General features: G+C 37.7%; 1 protein-coding gene across 1 annotated transcript; it reads left to right on the top strand.

The window, feature by feature from the left end:
* The first annotated feature begins 448 nt into the window (after nucleotides 1–448).
* Nucleotides 449–4,000, top strand: LOC145671724 (uncharacterized). Its single transcript, XM_081740927.1, has one exon. The coding sequence runs from the start codon at nucleotides 449–451 to the stop codon at nucleotides 3,998–4,000; it is 3,552 nt and encodes a 1,183-aa protein (XP_081597053.1).
* The last annotated feature ends 16,414 nt before the right edge of the window (nucleotides 4,001–20,414 follow it).

Below are 20,414 nucleotides of genomic sequence, written 5' to 3'. Positions count from 1 at the left end.
CAAGCACGTTAAGGTCTCCGGGGCCGTTAGTTACGCCCCTGGACCCGTTCCATACATGACAAATTGTTTAGTCCTAACTTGTTTATTTCAATTGTTTAGTTTTGTTTAAAGATGTTTGTTCAATGTAACTTGTTAGCTGTAGAAGAAGAAGAAGAAAGGGTAGGTGCTTGTTGAAACTGTGTATAGCAGCAGTGTGTGAGTGAGCGCGTAGCCTATAGCTGTAACATCGTAGTGTTCAAGTGCATTTTATTTTAACTCGGGAATTGTAAGAAATATTAACAACATTATTAAATCGAACTATTACAGAACGAACCAGCGTTTGTGTGATACAGTCCATCATAAAGATTTGGTCCTCCTACCCAGATGTTAATACGTGTTTATGTGTTTTATGTGACCTACGTGCTAGGACTTGTGTGTTAACAAGAAAGAAAAAACTGTGGGGGCGACAATGGAAGCTTACAATTTCCGAAAGCGTGTTTTAAAAGGTAAGGTCACTCGTGCTGAAAACTGCATAAACAATATCACAGAACAGGAAGATATTAGTGTAGTTCAAGTCTACAAAAACAAAGTGAGTGAACTGTCACGTGAAACAAATGAGCTTTTATTGCTAGCCAGTAACTTGTGTGCCGAAGAAGAAATTTATTTGGTGCAAGAAGAAGAGCTTGCTGCTATTGAAGATAGACTTACAAAGCTTAACGTGAAATTAGTGGAAGTGCAGGGTAAAATATCTCACGCTTCTTCTAGTGATGAGAATAATCAAAAGAACACAACAGAAATTCGACTTCCAAAATTGCAGTTGCCATGCTTTAGCGGGAACTTAAATGATTGGCTTTCGTTTCGTGATTTGTTTATCGCAGCAGTGCATAATAATGAAAAATTGACGGGTGCACAAAAACTTCAGTACTTAAAAACTAGTCTGCAAGGTGAAGCAGCAACACTTATTCAATCTATACAAATAACTGACGATAACTATAAAGAAGCTTGGGACCTGTTAAATTTAAGGTATCAAAATAAACGAGAATTAGTCACGTCTATCTTGCGGCGGTTTGTAAGTCAAGGTCAAGTGCAGCAAGAATCAGCTGGCGCGTTGCGTCGGTTGTTGGATACAAGTGTTGAGTGTGTGCGATCGTTATCAGTGTTGGACATAAAAGTAAACGAATGGGATCCTTTGCTTATATTTCATATAACAGAGAAGCTAGACAGTGAAACAAAAAGACAGTGGGAACTTTCATTGTCAGACAGTGAACTACCAACATTTGACCAATTGGTGAAATTCATAGATCATAGGTGTCGCGCAAGTAGCACTTCCAATGCAAAATCAATCCCACCCAGTGAGCCAAACAAGAGTAATAAAAAATCAACAATAGCGCATCATGCTTCAGCTCAATTTTTGTGTTGCCAGTGCAAAAGCAAAAATCATCCTTTGCATAAATGTGATGACTTTCTTTCGCTGTCAGTTGACGAACGTCATTCCTTAGTGAAAAACAAAGCATTATGCTTTAATTGCTTACAATCTAATCATAAACTGCCCAGTTGTAAATCAGCATCGTGTCGTGAGTGTGGCAAACGTCATCATACTTTACTTCATTTTCCAAATAAACAGAACTCAGGTGTTTCAGTGGGGACTCATTTTTCAAGTGAAACTAATGTGCAACATGCAGTGTTATTACAAACTGCACTAGTGATGGTGAAGGATTCATATGGTAATTTACAACCTGTGAGAGCCTTGTTAGATTCAGCCAGTGAAAAAAGCTTTGTGTCAGAAAACTGCTCACAACGGCTTGGTTTACAAAAACAGCCTGTGTATGTACATGTTTCGGGACTGAGTTCCAGTAATGTTGCTCGGGCAAAAGGTGTTGTTAATATTGTGTTTACATCAAGTTATGATGTTAAATCAGAATTTTCTATAGAAGCGTTAGTATTGCCAAAGGTAACAGGTATGTTACCAAAACGGTATATTCATAAAAGCAAGCAGTGGTCGCATGTTAACACGTTAACATTAGCAGATCCGAATTTTAATGTTCCTGACAGAATTGATCTGTTATTGGGTGCAGATATTTACCCTCAATTATTATTGGTGGGTGTGTGTAGTGGTGTTAATGGTTCTCCCGTAGCAGTGAATACCAAATTAGGATGGGTGTTGTTTGGTTCTATTGGTGACTACGAAATGCGACGTAAAGAATTCACAGCGTCAACATATCATATCCAGTGCAACAGTGAAAGAATTTTGCAACAGTTTTGGGAATTGGAAGATATTCCTACACAAAATATAATGTCGTCAGAAGAAAAACAGTGTGAAATTTATTTCGAGAAGACCCATCAAAGAGATGAAACAGGTAGGTTTCATGTGCAATTACCGTTTCGCGACAACAGTGCAAGACTTGGTGAGTCACGTGAAGTGGCAATTAAACGTCTTAAGCAAGTAGAAAGTAGGTTGAAGAAGAGGCCTAAAATGCGTCAATTATATGTAGATTTTATGCATGAATATGAGGTACTTGGGCATATGGAGATTATTCCAGAAAGTGAAATACTGAAACCAAACAGTGAAGTGTGTTATTTACCTCATCACGCAGTGCTAAAAGATTCCAGTTCTACGACAAAACTGAGAGTAGTTTTTGATGGTAGTTGTAAAACTTCATCTAATGTGTCATTGAATGATAAGTTACTCGTCGGACCTAGGTTGCAGTGTGACTTAATTCCATTACTTGTGCGTTTTAGACAACATAATGTGGCATTGACGGCTGATATTGAGAAAATGTATAGACAGGTGAGAATCCAACCCGAACATAGAGACTTCCAGCGAATTGTGTGGCGTGAAAAACCTAATCTTCCGATCAAAGATTACAGGCTTGTGACGGTTACTTATGGTACAGCTTCAGCACCATATTTAGCAGTGAAAAGTTTGCAGCAATTAGCGAAATATGAAGAAGAATCATTTCCTATCGCAGCGGCTGTAGTGATGCAAGACTTTTTTGTTGATGACTTGATCAGTGGTGCCAACTCAGTTAGTGAAGCAATTCAGTTACAAGAACAACTCAGTGCATTATTGCAGAAAGGAGGTTTTGAACTGAGAAAATGGGCATCCAACAGTCCCAACGTTTTGGACTCCGTACCCTCTCATTTGAAACAAGTGACGAGTAGTTTAGACTTTGATAGTAGTAATTCAGTGAAAACGTTAGGAATTCAGTGGTATCCATCAAATGATGTATTTTCGTATAATGTCAATCTTGTGTCAGTTAAGTCAGTTGTAACTAAGCGTAACATTTTATCAGAAAGTGCAAAAGTGTTCGATCCATTAGGTTTGATTTCTCCAACTACTATTATTGCGAAAATATTATTGCAAGAAATTTGGAAACTAAATTTAGAATGGGACAGTCCAGTTCCTGAATGGATTTTGAGAGAATGGAGAAATTACTACTCAGAGCTTTCTTTATTGAAAAACATCAAAATCAACAGGTGTATCAGTGTCACTCAGGCTACGAGAAGAGAGTTAATAGGATTTTGTGATTCTTCCGAAAAGGCCTATTGTGGAGTGGTATATATGAGGTCTGTATCTCAAGACGGCCAAGTGAGTGTGAACATTGTTATGGGAAAAACGAAGGTTGCTCCAATCAAACAAGTGTCCTTGCCCCGATTAGAGCTCTGTGGTGCCTTGCTATTAGCTAAAATGATTAATCTCATATTAAATTCATTACGTTTGGAAGTGCATGATGTAATTGCCTATTCTGACTCTACTGTTGTGTTATCGTGGCTGAATTCGGATTCAAGCAGATGGAAAGTATTTGTCGCGAATCGTGTAGCAAAGATTCAAACTCTTTTGCCATCAGTGAAGTGGCTCAAAGTGGATTCAAAGAATAATCCAGCAGACTGTGGTTCTCGAGGTTTATTACCTTCTTCCTTACTTGCACATCACTTATGGTTCTCAGGCCCAGAGTGGCTCAGAAACCCCATTCTCCCAGAGTGCAATGAATATACAGTGGATTCAAAGTTAGTCAACTAAGAGGAAAGAAAACACATAGTTTGTATGCATGTTTATGTTGATACCTCCATTATTGACAATTGTTCATCGTTGGTGAAACTTGAGCGAACTGTTGCATATTGTAAGCGCTTTAGTAATAATTGTCGTGTGTCGCAAGGAAACAAGCACACAGGTCCACTTACAGTAACAGAGCTTTTCCATTTACATATTGTTTCAATTTTTACAGTTCTTTCAAATATTACCAATTCATCTTTGTGTGTATCTTGAACTAGATCGTTCAAGGGTGGGGGCTATGTTTAGTCCTAACTTGTTTATTTCAATTGTTTAGTTTTGTTTAAAGATGTTTGTTCAATGTAACTTGTTAGCTGTAGAAGAAGAAGAAGAAAGGGTAGGTGCTTGTTGAAACTGTGTATAGCAGCAGTGTGTGAGTGAGCGCGTAGCCTATAGCTGTAACATCGTAGTGTTCAAGTGCATTTTATTTTAACTCGGGAATTGTAAGAAATATTAACAACATTATTAAATCGAACTATTACAGAACGAACCAGCGTTTGTGTGATACAGTCCATCACAAATTAATTAAAGGGACAATATTGACAAGTCTCAAAGACATACTAATACATATTATTTCTAGGGCCCCTAATAGTAAACATTGTTTACTGAAATGGGCCCACGATTTATTTTTGTTTTATTTACCTTGTGTGCTGTGTTGGTTGTGTAATATAGTGAACCTGTTCGATGCTTTATAATTTCGTGTTCATATCGTATATGCAGTAAGAAAATTTTATCTTAAAATGGGCCCTCCTTGAACGTCGGGGAGCTTCCATGGAGGGCAATTGCCCTCCCTGCCCCCCTCATAAGTTACGGCCCTGAAAAGGGGTTTCTACTGTTAGTTTCACACATTCAGGACCAAGGAAGATTTCACCAAGGAATAAAAAAGTTTCTTAGATTTGACACACCTAGGTCTTCAATATTTATTAATCCTAGATTAGTAGACATATTTTTTTGTCTTCTAATACTATACTGTGCGAAAATTCACCCAAATTTATTGTTTACTTTTTTGTCGGTATGATTTACTGTATTTTAAGCTAATAATTATATTTTAAGATAGATATATTTATGCTACTCAAGGACTGTTTTTTGGTAAATATTGTCAAAGAGAAACTATTTAAAACATACATGAACTAAAATCCCATTTTCATCACAAAAATATTAATCAACATTTGTCTGATCACTAATAATAAGACTTCTATGCTTTACCTTTACCCAAAACATTTATAAAACTGAAACAAATATTTCAATAAGTTTTCATTGTGTTTATTTTATTTCTTTCGACATATATTCAAATACACATTTTTTCTTTTTCTTTTACAATACGAGAAAAGGTATGTTTAGAAAACTGAGAGATTATCTTTATATTCAATTCTAGACTCGGTGAAAATTCACCCATTTTTTTCTTTAAAAATGTAAAGTGCATATTAAGGGAATACTTATTTCTTAAGCACCTGTTACGATTACAGCATACGACTTGTTTTAGGTGAGTAGGTGCAAGTAATACTTTATTTCTTTATTCAGAAGTTAAGGGACATTAATTTTGTGAAAGAGCATTCTTTGTTGTAAAGCAATCGAGTAACTAGAATGTCATTACAATCTACTAAGTTTTATTAGAGGGTTTCGCCCTCTCTCTTGGCTTGGGATTTGTGATAACCATTTATTCTTTATATAACTTATAGATGGTCAATACTGTGAAGGAAATATACACAAACAATAATAATAACATATTAAACAAATGTTACAACAAAAATATTAAACTAGTAAACAAAGGTGCACATATGTACAAAAACAATAACCTTAGTGAAAAAGCAATGGTAGTAAATAGTGCAGACGCAAATATTGTAGAATATACGGAGTATTGTTGAAATATATTATTAAAAATTGATGATTAGAGCAACCCACATTATGCTTTATTTTTTGTTTAATTATGATTTATGTTTTTCCAAATTATGCTTTATTATGCTTATTGTTAATGTCAATTATTGTTTTACATTAATCGTGTATAATGTATAATATTTACTATACATTAAATATTGTAAATATCTTGATGTATTAATTAATATTTTATGCAACCGATTGCTTTCATATTTAATGAACTTTCTACATAATGCACTGTAAAGAGATATGTATGCTTTACTCGTGTCAGTTTTTTCTATCACTTGTGTGCGCCTTAGAGGTACATATATGCAGAAAAGGAAAGTAAAAAATGCCACCGAAAAGTACAGAAAGGTCTCAAGTTCAAGAGGTACACATAACAATATAGTGTGGAGTTCTTTTGTCGTATTCATTGTTGGCGGAAAGTTTTTTTTTTCTTTTTTCTTTTCTCTACATCAAAGGATTACACCGAAAAGTTTACAGAAATAAAAATAAGCTTTCCATTGTTGCATTGTTATGTTCTCAATGATTTTGCATTGTAAATATTGGTTTTAAAAATATTAATGCAGTATGTTAAACTTGCAATTAAAGAGAATTTTCCAAGAATTGTGCTATATATTTTAAATTACGCGTTGTGCTTTATTTTCTAAAATTATACTTTATTATGCTTTTAAAATTAGTTTCTTCTGGACCCTTAGACAATCACAACCATATTCAAGGTACCAACCATATGTGTAAATTGCTTTTAGCTTTTTATGCTTTTGGGTTGCCTTTTTGATGACTAATGAAAAGTGATGAATGAGGTGCTCTGAACGCCATAACACGTTATAATGATGCTAGAAGAGAATTGCATGTTAATTTTCTGTCCTGGGGCGACTCAGGACTGATGAGAGACATTTGGAGAGCCCTTATTAGTGGTATAGAAAGACAGTGTTATAATGTAAAAACATTAGAAATATGCTGGTGAATGAGGTGATGATGGAAGATTGCGGCATGATGAATACTGCGGAAGTTGGTTTATAATAATATTTATATGGATATTCTTGCTGTAAGTCTGTAAGTATTATATCTAGAAAGATATCCTTTCTATCCTGGAGATTCTTGGCTATAAATGTTTGAAGCAAGTGGGCGATGTGGTCAATGAGCGGAGGAGAGTCAATTTTGTCATATATTTCAGTATTATGGTATGGGAATTTGATCCGATATGCTAAGCGAATAGCATGTCTCTCTAGAATCTCAAGTCTATTATAGGATTTCTGTAGGGCTGAACACCATGCTAGCTGATCAAAAGTGAGTACACTTCTCATGAAGGCTTTGTATGTGTGAAGTTAGAGTTAGAGTTTAATCCTCAGTTCTGACCAACAAGACGTCGAAGAAGTTGTAGTCTGTTCTTACTCTTCGTAACAAGTTTCTGAAGCTGGGGTGTCCATCGTAACTTATCACCAAAGATGATACTTAAGTATGTGACTGTTTTGGAAGGATGAAAAAGATTTTCGCCTACCTGTATCTGCAATTGGGATTACGTCGAACTTTACTACGACACTTAGATGGGAGAACAACTATTGTCTGAGTTTTGCCTTCGTTAACTGACAATCACCACTTACCACGCCAGTCGAGGAAAGCTGTAATCGTAGCCTGCAAATTTGTGTTAATTTGTTGTATTGTTTTTCCTAATGTTAGGACGTCTGTATCGTCAGCGTATCGGAATAGATACGTAAGTTTCGGCTCTGGAGATGGCAAATCTGAAGCATATAAGGTGTATAAAAGAGGCGATAAACTAGAACCTTGCGGCACCCCGGTGTGTAGGAAGACTGGATGAGATAAGGACTTGTTTACACTGACATAGGCAATACGGTTAAGTATGAATGAATATATGACTCGCAGATATGAAAGAGGGAAACCTAACTTAATCAGTTTATAAAATAATCCGTAGTGCCAAATCCGGTCGAATGACTTTTCAAGATCCATCAAGATGAGGCAGGATGGAAGAGATTTATTATAGTGATTAATAAGAATAGTGGTCAAGCGTAATAATTGATCATTTATACTGTAAGAAAGTCTAAATCCAGTCTGATAAACTAGTAAAAGTTGACATTCAGAGATATAGGGGTGTAAACGTAAGACTAATATTTTTTCAAGGACTTTGCCCAGAATGGAAGTTAGCTGGATGAGACGATATGATTGTACAGAATCCATCGATTTGTTGTGTTTAGAAACATACAAATTTTTGAAACCTTCCACTCGAAAGGATAGTATCCAGTACGGAGTATAAAGGTATATACTGTAGCCAGAAAAATGAAGAAGTTTGCCGAACATTCTTTAAGAAGTCTGTACGATATTTGATCGAAACCAGGAGCAGTGCTACGTTTGCGCTTAATAACGAAATGAATGTCTCCAGAAGTGATGTTCCTAGTCAAAGGATTATTGATGTCTAAAGTGTGATGGACGGAAGGCTGTAGTAATTTGTTGATTGCTTCTTCGGAAACTGGGACTGCGGCGGTGAATGCTAGGAGAGAGAGTAAAGACTGTCTGCAGATGGGTGGCGAAAACGTCGGCTTTCACCTTGTCTATATGTAAAGGCTGGTTGTTCTGTACAAACGGATAAGTGAAATTTACTGTCTGACCAATTAGAAGATGAAACTTCTTCCAATATTTCGCCTGGTGTGATTCTGTGTTCAACTGATTACAGGTTTTGTTCCAATTAAGCTGTTTGTAAGCAACAATATAATTATGCTCCGTCCGTTGCCATCTACGGGCCTGCGTTTTGTTTGTGCTACTCTGGGATACTCTGGGTTTTGTGTTGTTTCGTATTCCCAAAAGTAATGTCGAGATTTACGAACGAGAGCCAAGTATTGTGGAGGTAACATTGGCTGATATTTCTTACCGTGGCACTGAGGTATTTGTTTGTTCGCGCTACTTGTTACAGCCTCTACGATGCTATAGACCTAGTTCTCAAGGTCTGATTCAGTTGTAGATGGCGCCAAAGTAACAAGATCGACATCTATATCAGAGCAATACTGATCCCAGTTAGCCTTGTCGTACATCTTGATAGTTCTTAAAATTGGTTCAGCCGGTTGTCTTTTATGGCTGACAAGCACTTTTATCGGAAGGTGGTCGCTACCGATACAATCAAGAATTTGTATGGTGTATTTATCGACAATTGAAGCCGTGCTAATAACGTCAGGTGTCGTCTGGCTGCTTGGGCGCGTATGTTTTGGTAAATGATGAACATGTCCATGCAAATTAAGTAATATATGGTCGAAAAACGTTCCTTATCTCTTACAGAACGACTGTAGATATTGATGTCAGCCAATATTAAGGGATGTCAAAATAGCTGAAACAAGTAAGTGAAAAACACAAGAGGAATGACATGACCGGGACGGACGTAGATTGAAGCCACGGTTAGTGCAAGATTTGGTAGGTAAATTGTTGTTACTAAGTGCTCTTGAAACTGGGAATACAGTACAATAGAGTGATCTCTATGAACGATTTTATTATGTAATCCGATTGCAGCACCGCCTTGGGCTCGTGTCTGCATAGTCAGAACGAAGAAAGTTATAGCGTTAAAAGGGAATTATGTGATTGGTTTGAGCGCAGTGTCATTCAGTAGAAGGATATCGATATTCTCCTCTAACGATATTCTCCTCTCTTCAAATAGTATACGTTGTGACACTAGTGAGTGAATGTTCATAAAAAGAATTGGAGGAGCCATATTTACATACGACGTTATGGAGTGAGACTGCTGTGTCTTTGGGTACGATGTGAAAATGAACATAAGGTCCGGAGTAAGTAGCACACAGATTGTCTTGAAAGATAGCTGAAACTGCTGTTATAACATGATCGAGAATAAGTTGACGTTGAAAAGGAAATATATTTTGTAGTATGAGTAATGTATCGAAGAAAGTTTTCAACAATTAATGGAGATGTAATAGATAGATTGCGATAACAACTTGCGATAACAACTTGTGGCTACGTGTTATGCAGTCAATGGAATATGTGATGAATTCATTAGCAAGAGTTGCTTAATTAAAAGTAACGCAAACAGTAGAGTGGATAAAAAATCACCCACCCGCATGTATTTGACGCTGAACTAAATCTCGAAACACTATTCTCAACATTCGGTCACATACAGCCCACAAAGAAAGGAAACTACTAGGAGCTACATGAAACTAGGTGGTGATGTCCTCTACTAACACGCTGCGAAAGCAAACTCTGGATGAATTTTCGCTCAGTCCAGTAATCTAGGATTAAAATCACTAAATAGTGTCCCCAATCGCGACTGAACATTTAGTAAGAGTACATTAATTGTTACGTAATAATTTCAATCACTCTGCAATTGAAGTATATTTTTTCCCTGCCAAAACATCCAAAATCCTCACGTTTTTCACCCTTTTCTCTACATAAGCAAAATTATGATGCAGTTTTTCCTCGATATGGGAAATTTCTCTCGAGTTGGCGTCACTGTCCTGAAAACCTTTTCTGAGAATGCCTCTTAAATTTTGTTTTGGAATCATTGTTTTGTGTACGTGACTTTATACAAAACGTACTTACAAGGCAATACATAATTCTTATAGAAACTGCAGTTAAGTGACGATACCAGGTACAGTAACAGCAGGCCCGTATCCACCGGGGGCTAGGGTGGGCCGGGCCCTCCTAAATGTTTTACTGGCCCCCTAAAATTTTCATGATAGGCTTCCAAATGAACTATAATAGGTGATGAACTATGATATGGTTGGATCGGACCCCCCTAACTTCTACCGGCCCCCCTAGATTTTTGGGCTGGCTACCGGCCTGAGTAATAGTGGGCATCTGATGATACTTTTACAGTATTGAAACCATCAGAAACTGTAGGCTTTGTAATTGTTGTGTATTGTCTTCTAAATGTGTTTGTAGTATGTATCTGTATATAATTTTGTTTATAGACTTCATAAATAATTGAAGGGGTGGATTCCAAAAGAGCCTAAGTCAATTTTTGTCAATTTTGAGATATTGGTTCTATTAAGTTCCAATTTAAGCATCTTCGTATATTAAACTGGATTTCATGTCAAAACTCCATAAATCAAATTAATTGTAGATAAAAGAAAACAGTGTTGTTTTCTAAAATGTCGTTAGTTAACAGTATTCTCTGAAGTAATTTTCTGACTCATCCCTAAAAACACTTATATAACTATTGTTATAGATGATAATTTCACCGTTATCTTTCGAAAAGTAGGCAATTACAATTTTCTTTTATGTAGCTTACTTTTCTTTCACAGAAATAGAATGATGGAAAAACACACACACAAAGTCGTCTCCTGAAAAAATGACTTTTTTGACTTGGGCTCTTTTGGAATTGAAAAATGAAATGAAATGAAATCTTTAAGTTTTACGTTCCACACATATGCCGGTTAGGCTAAAGGAGACGATGATGATGAGAAGTGAATGAAATGGTGGAATGAAGAAAGTGAGAGGAAACGGGAGAATCTCGGAAAAACCCACGAGCACGGTGTTTGTCCACTACAAAGTCCACACGGCGCGAGCTGGGATTGAACCACGGACCCCAAGCACCGGTGAACGCTCTACCACTGAGCCACCGCGCCCCTCGTTTGGAATTGAGTTCTTCAGTTATTTAAGTAATAACTGAATCATAACATCGCCTAATTGAAACAATATGAGAGGGAATTGTTGTATATTTGACTCATACCAGGGACGCATTTGCAGGGGGTCCAGTAGTTCTGGACCCCCCAAAATACTTCCTAACTCAATACTCATTTTTTCACTTCCTTAATAAAACTATGTTTGTTTAACACGTAAATGATTTGTGTAGCATGAAAATTTGATTTTACACTTCATCTGTATTCTTTCTCTTATAATCGCCAACGCTCTCGCCTTCGGTGCGAGTGGTCCCGGGTTAGATTCCCGGTGGGGCCATTCGGTCGAAAAAGTGTAAAACGCTTTTTCAGGCCAGCCACCCTGAATAAGGTTTTTCCTGTATTTTCCTCATTCACAAGAGGCAAATGTCGGGATAGTACCTAGGTCACAGGTTGCTTCCTTCATTCCCTTTCCTCGGATTGTGTGATCGCCGAGAGGCGCCATCCTTCATATGTGATGTCCATAAATGCCGAGAGCCCAGAAATGTAAATACTAAATTCCTATTCTTTTTCTTATAAAACAATCTAGTTTTATATTTTTTTCTGAAAATATAGATGGAAGCATTTTACAATTATTTATCGTCTTTTCGAGTGCAGAATAATGCCCATTCAATACTACATAGATATAGTGGCTTCTAATATTGGACCCCTTCTTAAAGTTTGGATCCAGCCCACCAAAAATTTCTGACTGCTTCCTGGCTCCTACCAAGGGCGCCCATGTTGTGGTTTCCAAGGGGGGGCAAGTATAAGCGACGTTTCAAAAATAGTTTCAAATTTTGCTGTAACTAATGTAAAAATTCTATTGGATTTTCGATATTCTGAAGTACAATTTCCTCTAGGGGGGCAATCGCCTCATCTTGCCCTCCTTGATGGGCGCCCTTGGCTCCTACTTTTATTTTATTATTACGTACGATGATTTCCACCTAAAATTGTTAATGGAATGAAATAAAATTTCTAATTTTACTTTCCACGATTGTCATTTAGGCTAAAGGAAGTGAAATTAATGAAAGTGAATGATTCATAGAAGAATTTGTAGAATGAAAATGAGGAAGGAAACTTGAGACTCTTCCAGGATAAGGAAGAGAAATTAGATTTCTAGGCTTTCGGCATCTATGGTCATGTTAGCCCCTCACTACGATTAGGATTAGGAATTAGATTTCTATGCTTTCGGCATCTATGGTCATGTTAGCCCGTCACTAGGATTAGAATAAGAAATTAGATTTCTATGCTTTCGGCAGCTATGGTCATGTTATCCCGTCACTAAGATTAGGATTAGGAGTTAGATTTCTATGCTTTCGGCAGCTATGGTCATGTTATCCCGTCACTAGGATTAGGATTAGGAATTAGGTTTCTATGCTTTCGGCAGCTATGGTCATGTTAGCTCGCCACTAGGATTAGGATTAGGAATTAGATTTCTATGCTTTCGGCAGCTATGGTCATGTTATCCCGTCACTAGGATTACGATTAGGAATTAGATTTCTATGCTTTCGGCAGCTATGGTCATGTTATCCCGTCACTAGGATTAGGATTAGGAATTAGATTTCTATGCTTTCGGCAGCTGTGGTCATGTTAGCCCGTCACTAGGATTAGGATTAGAAATTAGATTTCTATGCTTTCGGCAGCTATGGTCATGTTATCCCGTCACTAGGATTAGGATTAGGAATTAGATTTCTATGCTTTCGGCAGCTATGGTCATGTTATCCCGTCACTAGGATTAGGATTAGGAATTAGATTTCTGGGCTCTCGGCAGCTATGGTCATGTTAGCCCGTCACGTATGGGGGATGACGTCCATCGGTGATCACATTATTCGAGAAAAGGGAAGAAAGGATTGGGGAAGGGAGGAAGCGACCTGGGATCTGTATGTTAGATACCATCCTGGTATTTGTCTGACGTGAATGAGGTAAATTTCACTCAGGATTACTGGCATGAAGAAGCTTTTACTCATTTTCGACCGAGTGTCCCCACCGGGAATCGAATCCCGAACCGCTCACACCAAAGACAAAAGGTTTACCGACTACGGTACGAAAGAATCTTGACAAACCTCACAGACACATGTAGCGTACATTACAAACTCACCTAGCCTGTTGAATTGGAGTTTAGGGTCCCTTGCAACACCCATGCTATATGAAACGTAGACCTATGGTTTGGGGCGGAATCCGAATCATCGTAATGCGATCAAATTTTAACTCTCTTCACCGAGAATAGAACCCTGAACGCCATGTGGGTTAGCCAAGGAAAAACAGGTAAGGTGTCCTAGTATCAAACCAGATGTTCCGAAGATTAAAGTGGACAGAATTTTCCAACGTTATGTTTTTTTGAAACTCAGGATAAATTTTGAACTTGGTTTCGATGTTGCTTTCAGGTTACAATGTATCAAAGATAAATACTAGATTCCATAAAGATTTTGGTTTAATTTAGAGGCATGTTTTATAGATCAAGTGAGATTAGCAAATCTGTAAAGATTACATTTTGAGTTGAGTTGATTTTGAGTTTTACGTCCCGTTCAGCAGCGAGGCTATATGAGACGTGGACCTACTGATTAACGTGAATCCGAACCACATGAGCTCCCGCCGGGAATCGAACCCGGGAGATTACATTTTGTGAAGTGCTATATGGAGATTTATAAAGTACAAGATAGAAAAGAATTCAAGTGTAATGTAAATTTGTGCGCTACATAGAGAAAGAAAACGTGTGTGGTATACTTTAAAACGTAGGTTACATGCGTAAATCCTGTAGTTTTTTGACTTAAAATACGAGTGTATATTACATCCTGCAGTAAACGTATAATTGAAAATGTGTGTTTTATAATAATACTGTCCGTATAAGTGTTCCACTTATACGTACTTTCCGTATGACTTTATACGCTGTAAGGATTTTCATATACAGATGGACGTATGTAACATATAGCTGACATATGTAACATGCGTATATGTATGTACGGAAGACTGTTAAACGTCAAACATCCTGCACTTGCATAATGTAACATCTAAGGGAAAAAGGCAGTATGTATGTAGCATATGAATAATGTATGTTCCGTACAGATTTCCGTAGTAAACGTATAGATTCCGTATATTTGTACAATATACCGCTGTCCGGATAACGGGTTTTCCTGAGTGAATCATGTACAACCATAGACTTAAGCATCTTCTGGCTGTTACTTATGTTACGGTACAACTTTAAGAGCTATCAATATTTCAGATTTGTGGCTCCATGTAGCGTAGTTGGTACGCTCTCGCCTATTGTGGGAACTGCCCCGGGGTCGCTTTTCCGTGGGGACACTCGGTAGAAAAGTTGTCACAGTTTTTTCAAACCAGGTTCTTGAGCGAAGTTTTCCCTGGATTTTCCTAATTCTCACCGGGCAAATGCCGAGATGATACTTTACATATAGATCCCACACAGCTTGCGTCCTTACCCTCTTTTCCGTGTAGTTTGCTCTCCGAGTGACATCATCCTTCACACGTGATGGGCTTAAGGGTTTAGATGTAGGTAATCCCTAGAAATATGTATAAATATTATAGGTTTACTAGGCTAATAGTGTTTACAAGATATCACGGTCGATATCTGGATGTAGTAATCTTTAAAAACTTATCTAACACTAGGGATCCCTTGAAGCGAAAGCAAGCGCTCTACCTCTGAACTATCCTGCTTCCCACCTCTCCATCGAAAACACTATAAAGGATTCAGAAAAGAACCTACATAATTTGTTATCTTCAAGGTAATATATAGAGTAACTAAATCCCGGAACTCTTCTAGTATTAAGGTATTACAGCATAATCTTTGTTCTCATTGGCTCAATAGAATGTTATTACAAGAACTCTACCCGTCCTTGTTCGACTCCACAGGTGGTATTGATTTTACCAGAGGTAGTCGGAGCTTCTACTTTCAACACGACGAAAGTCAGATTCACATATGTGAATTAGCATTGAGCTTTTATACCTTTCTCGTTCGCTCTCGCTCATCAGGTTGTGTAATTATGGCGTGTAAGAGATGCTAGCTTGTTTAGTGAGATCTAATTATCTTCCAATGGTAAAGTCTTGTTTTGTGTAATTAGGTTGCAGATGATTGGTGCAGACATCCCGCTGCAGATGAGGTACAAAGTTTTCGCTTCATGTGTGATACCACTGATCAACTTCAAAAGCCGATTATCCTCCGAGAGATCTTCCACCTATTCTGCTCTGATATATATATGGCTTTAAGTCTCGATATTAACAGAAATTAATGTAGTTATTAGCTGCTTTCATTGTGAACAAGAGGAAGGTATCTTTCCTCTTCCCTGATGCATTGTATTTGATATTCAGATCCGTCTCCTTTAGCCTAACCGGCATAATCGTGGGACGTAAAACTCAAAGATTTCATTTCATTTCATTTTTGATATTCAGATTTGCATATGTATGAAGGACTTTTTCAAATATTAGTCTCGAAAAAAATCATAAGAGTCGACATAAGAGTCATATTTTTAGAGTCGACTTTTGATTTAGGTCTCTTGCACTATTTTTCATAACTATTTGCCTTCGGCAGCTCTATTTCATATTATTTTACAGGGGATGGCTCAGTGGTAGAGCGCTAGCCTGTAGTTTGATACTCGGCCAAGTTAGTTTGTGGTCATCATGTCTGTAGGTTTTCTCGGAGTACTCTCGTTTTCTCCTACATTATCATTCCACCAATTTACGTCCTTCATTCATCGTCTTCCTTAGCCTAAAGGGCATAAACGTGTGACGTTAAACTGAAAGATTTCATTTTTCTTACTTTAGGCTACTTTAGGCTTACTTTAGGTTTTTGAGTTCGTTCTACTGCCTTGTGTAAGAACGTTTCCTAGCTGACTTTTTGTTTCTTAGCACCCATTTAAGGACTATTTTCCCTATCGATCATTTCCTCTTTCAATATGTCCTTCCAACTGCAATGTTAATGCCTTTATTTTCTCGATAACATCACCCTCCCTCCACTGTAGGAAAACTGAACGGAATTAAGCCAGATCGTTGAATCGAGGTTTGATTATCAACAACTATCGTTTGATCATCACGCATAATGACATAATACGCATATTTTGTAGGAAAAGTCAACCAGCTAATCTTGTCCGCTCCATGAAACAAAATCGTTCGGCATTTTGCCAGCTCGTTGATGGTTGTTGTCGATCAATCGCGATTAAGTGACAATCAAAGGATCTGGGCCAATTTTAATCAATTTTGCTTCCATTGGATCGAACAGGTTAATTTCTTAACTTTACACAAATAATGTGTATTATGTCATACCGAGTGGAGATCAAACGATGGTTGTTGACGATCGAAGGCGGTCAAATAATGATCAAGCGATTTGGCATAATTTCGATCGATTTTGCTACCATGGGGAGAAGCAGGTAAACTTGTTAGACCTCTTTAACACTACCTGTGAAGATCGAACGATTCTTGTTGACGATTAAATGATCTGGCCCAATCCAGATCAATTTTGATTCCATGGGAACTTACAAGTTAACTTGTTAACTTTCTACAAAATTATGCTTATTACGTCACCATGCGTTGTGATGAAATGGCGGTTACTGGGCATTAAACAGCCATCAAACAATATGAGTCAATTCCGATCAACAACATTTACAAGGAGGGCTAATCGGTTAACTTACTAACTCTTTACAATTATAGGTATTGCGTCACCGCGCGTGGCGACCTAATATTGACTTTTGGCTATCAAAGAACTATGAAACACTCTAGTTCATTTCCGACCAATTACACTTACAGAAGGCTAATAAATTAATATGTTAACAGTCTATAATTATGCGTATTACGTCACTATGTGTAACCTAACGCTGATTGTTAGGAATACTACGCGATCAAATAACGATCAGAAATCAGGCACAACTCTGATCAATTACACTTAGAAAAACCTCATAAGGTACTATTTCATCACCCATGGCGATCCAACGCTGATTATTGATGATCAAACGACGATCATCGATCTGGCACAGCCAGGTTAACTTGTTGCCTCTCCTACAAAATTATGCGTATTTCGTCACTACACGTTGCGATCAAACGTTAATTGCTGCTGATCGAAAACACGATCGAACGACAGTCACACGATCTAGTCTAATTCCGATCAATTTTGCTTCCATATGGGAGCTAACAGGTTATCGACAAAGCGATGTCTTACTTCCCCTTGTGAAACCAGTCGAAATACGGTAAGATTGAGTATAGCAGAAAATCTCCATCAACAGAAACAACGCAATACATCTATTGAACGCTCCCTCTTTCTCCTTCTACCTTACAATATTCCCGCTTTAATCTCAGTTTTATCATAATTGAAAATAGATTTGTTTTATTGAATCTCTCAAGATTATCATTGGCATTATTTGGCAAACATAGGAAGTCACTCTTGCATTTTAGAGCTGTTTTTCAAATATGACTGGATTCGAATCTCGAGAAGGAGAAGCGAACCTTTACAATACTAACTAGGAATGATTCCATACCGGGACCAAGTACCTGGGGAAAACATATATATCGTCTGAAAGCTCTTCCCATGAGAAGTACGAAACCGTTTTCAGATCACGGGCAAACCCACAAACTGACCCTATATCGGACCAGTTTGTTGGTGTTTGAAACCAAATATATGGTATATTCGACAGAAGTAAAAATGAATGTTACGATGCATCACACGTAAGCTCCTGAGCGCATCATGTTCTTGCTTGGCTCACTGCTAAAACGTGACTTGAGTAAGAGTTTGATAATATCACTTTGCACCCAAACATACCCATTTCGTCAATGTTGCCAACGAATTGTAAATACAACATGGCAGATGGTTTCTGTACCACTTTATATATATCCATGAAACGTGGCATAAACATCATACTTCGGTCATATTCCTCTCCCAAGAACACCAATTTGTCAGCGTTGCCAACCAAGTATAAAAATAAGAAATTGTAAAACAGGTTCCGTACGATGAAACATTTATACATCAAGCTTGACAGAAACATCACAAGAACTATAGCAAAAATATGTTGAGTGTGGCCTTCTCCCAACCATTTTAGGTTGTCAGTGTTGTCAACATGTGTAAATATCACAATGTTGAAAATGGCGTGAATTCCATTGAATGAATATATGGCAAAAGTGACTGAAGCAGGATTGGAAAACATACTGTGATTGTCCCCTTCTACCAAGCATCCCAATATGGCAGTGTTGCCAACCAATGCGGACATTCAAGATTTTCGCGTGAAGTCTACAGCACTGACGGATGTAATTAGAGTGTGACCCATACTAGATTTGTAGTATGTTAGTGAACCCACAAGCACCCATGTTGTCAGTTATGTCTGCCAATGCGGTAGTCTTCATGCGAACATCTTGTATTTTCGCATTGGTTAGCAACACTGCCACACTGGGATGCTTGGGAGACGGGGACACACACTGTTTTCTATTGTCCAATGTTGCTTCTGTCACATTTGTCATATATTCGTTCAATGGTATTTACGCCATTTTCAACATTGTGATGTTTACACATGTTGGCAACACTGACAACCTAGAATGGTTGGGAGACGGCCACACTCAACATATTTTTTCTATAGTTCTTGTGATGTTTCTGCCAAGCTTGGTGTATGAACGTCTTATCGAACGGAACCTGTTTTACAATTTCTTATTTTTATACTTGGTTAGTAACACTGACAAACTGCGGTCCTTTGAAGAGGAATATGTCCGAAGTATATTTTTTCTAGTGACGAATGGTGTTTATGCTACGTTCATGGATATATATCGAGTGGTACAGAAACCATCTGCTACGTTGTATTCGCAATTTGTTGGCAACACTGACGAAATGGGTACGTTTGGGCACAAAGTGATATTATGAAACACTTACCCGAGTCACGTTCTAGCAGTGAGCCAAACAGGAACATGATACGCTCAAGGCCTTATGTGTGATGCATCGTAACATTCATTTTTATTTCTGTCGAATGTACCATATATAGGTTCACAAATACCAACAAACTTGCCCGATATAGGGTCAGTTTACCAGTTTGCCCGTGATTTGAAAACCGTTTCGTACTTCTCATGGGAAGAGCTTTCAGACGATATATATGTTTTCTCCAGGTACTTGGTCTCGGTATGGTATCATCCCTAGTAAGTTATTCTCATTGCAAGCAAACTTCGGTAGAAATACATAAATTATGTTTGTATGCGTATAATACATAAGGACAATATAAATTTCAATTAAATGAACATTTGATATGTGTTTCATACCCATACCATCATCGTAGTGTAATTTTCGCTTTCACACCAGCAGGATATTTTAAATAGAACATAAATTCTGCGAAGAGCATGACCGGAAGGCCTGGTATTTTGCATAGCGGCAGAGAGGGAGAGAAGGAGAGAGAGAAAGAGAATATATATTACCTCAGGAAACTGCTCTATATAGCCAAGGGATAACTACAACCAAAGGGAAATTAATGATTAGTGCTGGAAGGTAATTGGCAATGACCTAGCTAGTGTAAAGGAAGGTATTATTTTATATAGATTTCATTGTTCTTGGAGAGTAAATCGTGTCTCTTAAAATAAAGAAAAAATCTCATTATTCTTCAAAGTGCTCGAAAAGTAGTTGAGCATACTGGAAAAAATTTAGGCTCTAGTACTGAATAGGGCCACATTTATGTGTTCTGCAACATTGGGTATAGTAAATTTCGTCTCATGAGTTTCCAGCTCATATGGATTTGTAGTAGCCTGTATTAGAGAATTTTGAACACACATACGTTATCTTTTATGTCAACAGTTGCTAAATCTTACATTAATTTAGCAACAACTAGGGATGGCCACGAGTCGAGTTAAAACTCGACTCGACTCGAATTCGATTTGATTTTCGAGTCGAGTCAAAGGTAATTTTTTCGAGTCGAGTTCCGACTCGAGTTACTGTT

This window comes from Thermobia domestica, chromosome 15, assembly GCF_964235325.1.
Source record: "Thermobia domestica chromosome 15, izTheDome1.hap1.1, whole genome shotgun sequence".
Lineage (NCBI taxonomy): Eukaryota > Metazoa > Arthropoda > Insecta > Zygentoma > Lepismatidae > Thermobia > Thermobia domestica.
Note: the sequence above shows the minus strand (reverse complement) of the source record. Positions and strands in the feature narration are given on the sequence as shown.